The sequence below is a fragment of the Lycium ferocissimum genome, chromosome 12, assembly GCF_029784015.1.
Source record: "Lycium ferocissimum isolate CSIRO_LF1 chromosome 12, AGI_CSIRO_Lferr_CH_V1, whole genome shotgun sequence".
Taxonomy (NCBI): Eukaryota; Viridiplantae; Streptophyta; class Magnoliopsida; order Solanales; family Solanaceae; genus Lycium; species Lycium ferocissimum.
This window is the reverse complement of record NC_081353.1, coordinates 22,369,541-22,379,776: the sequence shown is the minus strand read 5'-3', so window position 1 is coordinate 22,379,776 and position 10,236 is coordinate 22,369,541. Positions and strand designations below refer to the sequence as shown.

The 10,236-nt window shown below is 36.8% G+C and overlaps 1 protein-coding gene across 2 annotated transcripts; it reads left to right on the top strand.

Annotated features, from left to right (window-relative positions):
• Positions 1 to 868: 868 nt before the first annotated feature.
• LOC132039871 (putative late blight resistance protein homolog R1B-16) lies at positions 869 to 6,126 on the top strand. Of its 2 annotated transcripts, XM_059430418.1 has the most exons (3): positions 870 to 1,197; positions 2,719 to 5,669; positions 5,862 to 6,126. In XM_059430418.1, exons 2-3 carry the CDS (start codon positions 3,014 to 3,016, stop codon positions 5,870 to 5,872), a joined length of 2,667 nt encoding a protein of 888 aa, XP_059286401.1. In that variant the 5' UTR covers positions 870 to 1,197; positions 2,719 to 3,013; the 3' UTR covers positions 5,873 to 6,126. The 2 variants fall into 2 exon arrangements, with proteins under 2 accessions (XP_059286400.1, XP_059286401.1); XM_059430417.1 differs by lacking the exon at positions 5,862 to 6,126 and having other exon boundaries at positions 869 to 1,197; positions 2,719 to 5,812.
• The last annotated feature ends 4,110 nt before the right edge of the window (positions 6,127 to 10,236 follow it).

Genomic DNA, 10,236 nt, shown 5'->3' with positions numbered 1-10,236 from the left:
CCCCCTTTTTAGTTGAGAATGTTGAAGAGGCTTAAAAAATGCATAAATCGCATATGTGGCTAGTTTTGAACAGGTGACCTCAATTGTGCAAAGTGGTGCTCATGACCATCAGACCACACAGTGAACTTCGTCAAGCAGTCTCATTTCATTCATATTTATCCATTAGTACATATATGTATTTTCCCAAAAGAGAATGTTAGAAATCTTAAAAGCTAAATGCCAGAAAATAAAGAAGAAAAGAGAATGAAATGTTAGGATGATTGGGATAGCTACACTTGAGTTCTTGAATCTTAAAGAAGAGTCTTTTTTCTGTTAAGGCCAAAATCAATCAACAGACACATGTGGTCGTTCACTCCCTTCATTTCGAAAGACCTAAAGCCGACTTTTTTGTTACATTTAGACACTTCAAAGTGATCATTCCTATTTCACTCGTATACTTTTTTGCACCGTTATCTGAGGAAAACCAACACCAAAGCGGAGGCGCCACCTCATTGCACATCCAACCACCCTTAAAGTCTCAATTTTTAATGGTCAAAACTCCACGAATTTATAAATTAGTGAATTTACAATTAAAATGAATTGACACAATTTAATTGAGTTGACACCATTTAAATGAAGCCAAGACAATTTAATTGGCTACTTAATCCACGTAGAGACGACCGGTGTTGATTTTATTTCGATAACGGTGCAAAAGTGCTAAGTGGAATAGAATCATTTCACCCACTCCGCATCTAAAACAAGATTCACTTTAAATGCTTTTGAAAGAAGTTAATCCATCACGTATATTTATCCATGAGTTTGGCCTTCTATTAAAGAAGTATACGTGTGGTTGTTTGGGCGGTTTGTCGTTTTGCTCCCACAGATATAGCTTGCATACCTATAGATATATATTCTAATATACTGATAATATTAAATAAAGACACGTACTGAATTTAGATCCAACCTATGAAACTCCAGACAACTCTGTACTTTTTTAATACACAACCCATCTACCAAGGGTAGACCTCCTGCTACCCCTTTTGACAGTCATGTGACTGCTCTTCTTTCAAGATTCAAGAACTCAGGTGTCTTCATGCTCTCTAACCCTCTCTTTCAACAACGATTTGAGGCTTAGAATTCTTAATACTGGAATTTTCTGCAGCTCTGTTGGTGTCAATCTGAAGTAGCTTTTAACTGTTTCTTCCCAACTAAATTCAGGTAAGCATTTGAGGCTTAAAAATCTTAATACTCTCTAAATTCATGTTCTCCTGCCAATCTAATACAAATAGGAGCAAAAGAGTGTGCAAAAACAGTCTTTTGTACCATCGCCTTTCCTCTTTTTCTTTCCATGTAACTAGAAAACCATAACCCAATAAGGACTCTCGGCTTAATCTATGACTCTTTTTCAAGATACTCTATGAACCTTTTTTCCAATAATCATAAAAAGTTCTATGAAGAAATTTTACCAACGTGGGAGCAAATTTAAAATTAAAGAAAACTTAAACCTGCTAAACCAGTAAAACATTGCTGCTCTGAAGACTGTACGTTTCATTTATTTATTGTGCATCGTTGAGCAAAAATCCCAAGGGACCAGACCACCGCTTGAACTTCTATTGTATCAAAAATTTGTTTACAAAATAATTCAACATAATCTTGCTAACCTATAAAGGCCTAAAATCTTTGACATGTCCTCTAGATAACCCCAAACTACACCAGCCTAAGGAATGAAATTAAGATATATCCATGAATCTTTTTTTTCTTGTCTTAGACACTAATCTGTTTGGTGGGAGACTTCCCCACTTACACTTGAATGATCACAATTCCCTCATAAAATGGTCGAGATAATTTTCTCTGGTCCTTCCTAGTCGTGCCTCATCTCCCTCCTTTTGCCTTATTGGTTCTTGTGTTTTGTTCTCTTGTGTCGACCTCTTATTCCTTTTTGAGGTTGGGCCAATGCCCCTCCCTTGTCCTTTTGTTTTGTGGCCTTTGATATAACCATCCAAGTCGTCCAGTGGGGCTCGCAGATTGGTCTGTTTGAGCAACAGTCTGCGATCCCTGCATATCCTTATTTGTAATCCTGAACTTACAACTCTGAATTAAAAGATATATCTCCATATTGGAATCTATTTGATTTATTTCTCTTTCATGTACTTCAATTAAAAAATATAGCAGATTATATCTTCCTTTCTTATCCTAGTTTAAAGACATAGGGATCAGGGACCAGACAACAACTTGAACAGGTAAAATTGATATCTGTCTGTTTCTAAGACCCTTCTATTTTATTCATGATTGACCACCTGCGAACAAGAAGCCAAAGGAACCAGACAACTATTTACACTTCTTTAATAGAACAAGACTACTTGTTTGGACGGTCATGTGGCTTTTCTCCTGTAACTTCTAGGAAGAAAATCGGTGGCAGACAAATCTAATGAAATATGAAGAAAAGGTTATATCCTAGAAATTTAGAACATTATGTTGAAGACTTAATAAGGATTATCGTCTCCTAGAAATATTTCTTTTTCATTCATTGTTAATGTATAAGTAATATATATATATATTTTATTTTATTTTTATTTTATTTTTTTAATTTTTTTTTTTGCATTAAAAGAAGACTTTAATTTTCAAGTTTCACGAACTGAAGTATAGCTACCCTAATCATATGCACCATTTAGTTTCTTTTCTTCTTTGTGTTTGGAGATCTTATTTATGATTGCAATGGTTGTTTGGATTTTCCTGCAGGCTTTCTTTGAATCAATCTGCCGAAGCGTTTAACTGTATTTCTTAAAAAAAAGCTAGGCAAGCATTTGAGGTTCAAAACTCTTATATACTAGCTTTTCCTGCTCTCTAAATTGATGGATTAGTACCGCTTAGTGTCTGATCAAAGAAACCCGTAAAAAGAGAGAGTTGTATGCGGTATTTGCTTCAAAAAAGTGAAAAAAATGATTTTTCCAAAAACTGTGTTTCAATCAAACTTCACTAATGAAAAGATTTTGAGTTTGTGAAGAAGTCTTTTGTCCTATAGTTGGTGTGAGAAATGGCTTACGCAGATGTGGTTTCTCTCATTCAAACTTTGAAGCAACTTATGCAGCAAAAGCCACGTTGGGTTATTGGTGATACTAGGAAAATGGTGGAATCTCTCCTTGATACTGTTGGATATTTCCAAAATTTTCTTGAGAAGATTTACTTGAGAAGGCAAGTCTTTGGAAAATCTGAAGAGTTGGAGAGAGCGATTAGAATTGCAGTGAACGACATAGAGAATGTGATTGAACTGGAGATATATGAATATAATCAACTGGAGCTCTGTTCAAGAGTGGCATTGCCACGCCAGCCTTTATGTGACGACTTGCCTCCCCTCGTAGAAAAGATTGATATTGTGAAGAGGAAGATGATGAAAAATAGTTTTGCTGCAAATGAGGATCTGCAACTGGGAGATTCATTGGTAGGTCATTCATCATCTAGACGTGTTGAAAATCTGAATCTAGAAAATGTTGTCGTGGGTCTTGAAGACGACTTGATGAAAATCATGAGAAGACTAATAGGGCCCCCCTCTAGTCGAGAAATTGTCTCAATTTTGGGCATGGGGGGGATTGGCAAGACGACTCTTGCTAAGAAAGCATACCATCATCCTGAAATCAGGAGTCGCTTTGACATCCATGTTTGGGTAACAATATCTCAAGAATATCTCACTAGAGATTTGTGGCTGGGCATTCTTTCCTGTATTTCTCAGCTGAAAAATGAGGTTCAAGATGAGACTTATCGGTTGGCGGTGAGAGATGAGATTAATGAAAGTAGTGATGATCAGCTGATGCATATGATATACAAAAAGTTGATGCGTCGGAGGTATCTTGTTATCATGGATGATATTTGGAGTAAAGACATATGGGATCTTATGACAAGAATTTTTCCAGATGATAACAATGGGAGTCACATTATTTTGACTAGCAGGCACAAAGAGGTTGCTGAGCATGCAGATCCTGATAGCAATCCTCATGAGATGAGCCTATTGAATACAGATAATAGTTGGAAGTTACTTCATGACAAGGTGTTTGGGGTAGAACATGCATGTCCTCCTGAATTAGAGGATATTGGAAAGCAAGTAGCGCAAAAGTGCCAAGGACTACCTTTAGCTCTTCTAGTGGTTGCAGGGCATCTCTCCAAAATTTCTAGAACACGCGAATGTTGGGATGATGTTGCCAAAACTATTAGTAAAATTGTTGCTAGTGAGCCAGATAAATGTCTTGGAGTGCTTGGAATGAGTTATAGTTACTTGCCTAATCACCTAAAAGCATGCTTCCTTTCTATGGGAGCATTCCCAGAAGATTTTGAGGTTTCCACTGAGAGACTAATCCAGTTATGGGTTGCTGAAGGTATTCTAAGGAATGAAAGGCTCAAAAGCTTGGAAGAAACGGGAAAACAGTCCTTGGAAGATCTTATTAGTAGGAACTTGATAATAGTTAGAAAAAGGAGATTTAATGGAGAGATGAAAACGTGTGGAATTCATGATCTGGTGCGCGACTTGATTCTAAGACAAGCTGAGAAAGAGAAGTTCTTGCAGGTTATAAGGATTCATGATGTCATCAGAAGATTCAATGATTCAGCTAGTAAGCCTCATGTTTATCGCTACAGTTCACATTCAAGGATTTCTCACGGGGATTGCTGGAAGTCGACATCTAGTCTGACCCGAACATTGTACTTATTCAATGGACTAAAACTTGCTCCGCCTCCTTCTAAACAAATACCTTTTTTGGCACGCTTCAAACTTCTAAGAGTGTTGGCAATCCTTCAATATACGTTTCGAGAATTCCCTCTTGACATAACCAAATTAGTACATCTCAGATACCTTGAATTCAATTGTAATGATGATCTTCATTGTTCAGTTTCAGAGCTTTATAATCTGCAACATTTGATTTTTGGCGGACAGTCCAATTTACCAGTAGAGATCTGGAAGATGAAACCTTTGAGGCATCTTGAGGTAAAAAAGATCGCTTCTTTTTGTGTTCCATCAAGTAAGGCAGTGTCTAGTTTCATGTTACAAAATCTTGAGGGACTTTCAGATCTAAGTATTTCCTGCTGTACTAAGGAATTGTTTACTGGTATTCCTAATCTAAAGAGGCTGAAAATTCATGGGGCTTGGACAGAATGCAGCAGAGATATGATCTCCCAGACGCTAAATAGCCTTTCTTGTTTAAATCAACTTGAAATATTGAAGATCGCATGCTCCAGAAAATTATACCCACACCCACTCCCACTCCCAAGTAAGTATGCTTTGCCTACATCCCTGAAGAGGTTGACATTAAGATGTACCTATTTACCATGGGAAGACATGGCAAATATTGTAATGTTGCCAAACCTCGAAGTGCTTAAAATTAAAGACAATGGATTTGATGGTGATGCGTGGAGATTAAGTGATGAAGAGGCTTTCAATCAACTTAAGTTCCTCCTAATCGATAGGACAAATCTGAAGCGCTGGGAAGCTGGCAGTGTTAACTTCCCAAAGCTGCAACACCTGGTTCTGAAAAGATGCATATACCTTGAGGAAATCCCTAAAGACATAGGGGAAATTTATACCTTGGAGTCAATAGAGTTGCTTAATTGCCGAACTTCTGCTGCGAAATCCGTCAAAGAAATTAAAGAAGAGCAAGAGAGCATGGCAAATGATTGCCTTAGTGTCTGCATCCATGAGAAACCTTGTGAGATTCAACTCTGTATTTCTTTGTGTTTGTACTTTACATTCTAAGTTCCAGTTGAAGCAACAATAGAAGATAAACTTTAAGATAACAGAATGTCAATATGTCCCCTACCTCTTCATATATTATATGATCCTATGCTGCTTTTAACGTCTTTGATCTGCTTCCAGACTGACGAGTTTCATTTCTTTCCAGGGTGGGATTAGTAATATATTTAACTCAAGAAGGCTGATCATGCTAGTTAAGACAAAATGGTGCTGTGAGAGATAGCTAAGTTGCAGAAGCTTTTTCTCCTAGATCAAGAAAGCAGAATCATCCACTCTTAGCTTAGAAGATGTGATCACTTGTTACTTATTCATCAACAAGTAACTTCTTTCTTTTCTAGACCTTTATGACTAAAGTAACAGGATATAGAGCCTGTTTGGATGGGCTTATTTTAAGCAGCTTATAAGATGCAAACATCTTATAAGCTAAAAAAAAATAAGTTGGGGTAGCCCTGTATCAAGGATCCATGGAGCCGTGGAGCCTTGAGTTGCTCTGGTGGCAGCAAAGAAAGCTCTTGCTTCTAAGTGGTTGTGAGATCTGGATCTACATACCCGAGCTACGTGGCCAAATTTGTCGCAGAGTTGGCATTGAAGTTGCACCTGTTGAGGTTGTTGAGGACGCGATTGTTGTGGATAAGATCTATTGGTAACTTGGTTGGGACGCCAGTTTTGTTGTCCTTGCCTGCGGTTCTGTTTGTTCCCGTTTTGGTTTGTCGTAAAACTGGTGCGTTGGGCCACTTGAGCAGTAATGGTCAGGGAAATTTTCTTCTGATCTTCATGTTTGAGAAAAAGCTCATGGTCTGTAAGCTTGTCATAGAGTTCTTCATAGGCTCATGGTCCGTAAGCTTGTCATAGAGTTCTTCATAGGAAATGGGAGTATCACGAGCACGGATGGCGCGATATTCGGGTCCCAAACCACTTAATATTGTAACCACAAGTTCTGGATTACTGATTGGAGATCCTGCTATTGCGAGTTCATTAGCAATTGAGCGGATCTCACGAAGATATTCAGAGATGGACTTGGAGTCACGAGTAACTTTGGCAAGAGAATCGCGGAGACTATAGATGCGAGTCTGTGACTTATTTGCATAGGCAGTGTGCAACTCATCCCAAGCTTGCTTGGAAGTTGCAGCATTAGCTATTGATGGTGCGATGGTTGGATCTACAGAGGCAAGTAAAGCATTCCGAATAAGATTATCCTGACGAAACCAAGTTCTAAACAGTGGGTTAGCAACTTGTTGATTTCCTTGTGTGATAATTTCAGATGGGCAAGGAATCGAACCATCAAGATAGCCTAGAATGTCATAGCCACATAACAAAGTAAGGAGTTGAGCCTTCCATGTCACGAAGTTGGTGCTGCCAGAGAGTTTGATAGGCAGTTGGAAAGAGGGATTGAAGTTGATAATTTGTGTGGTTGGATTGACCAATAGTGAAGGGGCAGTGGATGATGTATTGGTGGCTGAATTTTGTGTTTCTTCCATGAATGAGCTATGAAGATAAAACAGTTAGGGGAAAAAAAAAAAAAAGGATCGAATGGAGTTTACTCGTTTGAGTTTTGGAGAGTCGCTGATACCATTAATAAGATTCAGTGAAGTAGGAAAAATTGCTTGTATTGAGTAATGACTAATTACATGTATATATACAACTTTTGAGTGGAAACAAGATCCACAATATCAGCTTCAATAATGAAGAATATTATGAGAAAGGAAAGGTAATATTTGATTGACAGATTTACAGTGATATGTTTCCTTAAATTGTTCTATTAATACTAACATAAACAGCCTACTTCTTGGAAGACTAGGCTTCACAGTTATAAAATGAAGTATATATTGATGATGTTCAACCCTTAAACAGAATATGATTTTTCTTTTTCAGCACAAGACTCAACTTTTTGAATGTATAGAAAATGCAATTACCAGGCTGTTATTGGGAGCAGCATATGAAGGAGAGCAGTCTTGAGTAATTCGAACGTTGTATTATATTTCTCGTCTTCAAGATGTGGTTTAAGGTTGATCAACCATTCACAGTCTGTTCTTTAAAGCTTCCTCATTCAGCTGGATTGCATTCGTCAACAGAGCGGCCCTGAATTTGTAGTCCTTACAAAAGACGGGAACACCTTCTTACTCTATCTTTTGAACAAAACCTTTCAAGGGGAGTACTTGTCATCAACATCAGTGGTTATATTTATAACCACAGATAAACATGAAAATTAGAATTATTGTACAAAGAGAACAGACAATAATACAGGAATAGCTTTGTCATTTTGATAGATCATCAGTAGAAATGTACAAATCAGTATGAGAAGTCAATACATTAAAAAAAGGAACAAAGAAGTTAGTAATTTTAGTAATTTGAGGCAAATCCAGAAGTTAGAATAAGATACTTGAGACAAACACGAAATTACAATAAGGCCAGAAGTTAGAATAAGATATATAAGATATCTAAAGCAGAGGCGATATCAAAATAAGGCATTTGAGGCCTTTCATGGGACAAGATTTTTATTGACCTAGCTGAATAGGATCGACATTAATCATTTTGGTAACACAAAAATAGTGCTTAACAATATTTATGTGATTTTTAAAATTGTATATCCATTTTAAATGGGATACACGCGCAAAGCACGTGCTCAGAGACTAGTACATTAAAAAAAAAAAAAAAAAAAAGGAACAAAGAAGTACAACTATATGCTTTAGTTGAATCAAAATTGTGAGATGTATCCTCTGTGCGTTGCAACTTTCTTCTTCTTTTTCGTCTCTTCCTTGGAGACTTTTCCAATATCTTGTGCAATTCTAACAGCATCAGCGGAAGCACCGGAGAGCCCTCTCTTTGTGAACCCAACTGCATACATCCCACATTTTCCTAATTTCCAGCTATCTTGAAATTCTGCCTTAGGGAAGCCATTCTTGGAGAAGAACTCACTTTCCTGCGTATCATAACAACATTTGACTACTGCTCAAGCATCTTGTTTGAAATAGTTTGTTTCTTTTTAAACGTGTTCCAAAAGTATCTTGATTGATGATTTGATGGATTTGTTCACTAAAGCATTACCGACCTCGACATTTAAGAAATTGGTATACAAGATTTGGATGCATCGTCTCCAAGAATGAAGTGATATTTTAATCAGGGGGAGTATAATACGCGTTGCACTCTTTTTCCCTTAGCCGAGGTTTTGTCCCACTAGTTTTACCTTGCAAGGTTTTTAACGAGACAGCAAGCAATGCGTATTACAAGATATGTGTACTCTTTTTCCTTCACTAGGATTTTTTCCCACCGGGTTTTTCCTAGTAAGGTTTTAACTACGCACATCATCTATAGACATCCAAGGAGGAGTTTTATGAAATATATTAATGTGGATGTTCATGTAGTCCCTCCACTACTCTTCACTATTATGTTTCATGCACCTCCATGTTCTCAAATCTTTAATGCCATAACCTCCCATACCTCCACAAATTCATCCATGATCTTTCCCATTATGTCAGTGATTAATGTCTTTTAAGACATCCCTTTTGTAATCCTACCTTTATGTAATTGTATAAATAGAGGCATGGAATGTGATATGAAACACACTTGATACTTGGAAGAAATAAGAAATTCTCTCCTCTCTTTGTCACTTTGTTGTTCTTGTTTTCATCTTTTGATATATTGTTGATTTTACAAAACGTTATCAGCACGAGTCTCTAACCATATGCGACCGATTTTCTTCCCTCTCTGTTGAGGTATGTCACGCTCTCGATTTTTACACTATTATTATAGTTGTACTTAGCGATTTTGACAGCTAACTTTTACTCTCTGTTAAAGTAATAGGTGAAGGATTTGAGTTGCATGGTATAACAAGTACCGTGCCTCTGTTTTGAAGATACTTAGAAAATGAATTTACATTTGTGAATTTACACGTTTCATTGCTTGGTTTCTTAAAGGTTAAAATTTATATTTTATTTGATCTGTTGAGATTCTGGCAGTGATCTGGTGTCCACGACCAGATGAACCGGTTTAATTTCTATATTGTTCTTTTTGTGGTAATATCCCACAAAGGTAAGTACTTGGGTTCTGACTAGTAAATCCTAAATATATTACAAAGGTAAGTACTTGGGTTCTGACAAGTAAATCCTAAATAATAGTGAAAGCATCTTATTCTAATTTTTTTGTATAGAATAGGGTAAGTTCGTATTGATGTGATCTTGATCGATTTGATGTGTGGCGCCTCTAATTAACGTTCTTCTTTTAAATTTAAAATTATTTTAATTGTGGGTTGATAGGAATTCATGAGAAACATGATGCTCATTAACTTTTCTTGCACAACTAAATGAAATTGCAAATTGAAAGAGAGAATTCTAGTAGAAAGTATATGTAAAGTGATGTTAGAATACCCTAAATTTCTTGGTCATATTTTAGATAATAGCCACTACAAGTAAGATGTATCATATGGCTTGATTCGGTTTATTTTAAGAACTCCTGAAATCTTTGTCTACTTGCTAAATCAAAAGTTGAACTCATCTAGTATATCATCTAGTGAATAAATGAGGCCT

What these genes read in the sequence shown, in the direction of transcription:
- LOC132039871 (XM_059430417.1), top strand. Translation starts at nt 3,014, where the DNA reads ATGGCTTACGCAGATGTGGTTTCTCTCATTCAAACTTTGAAGCAACTT.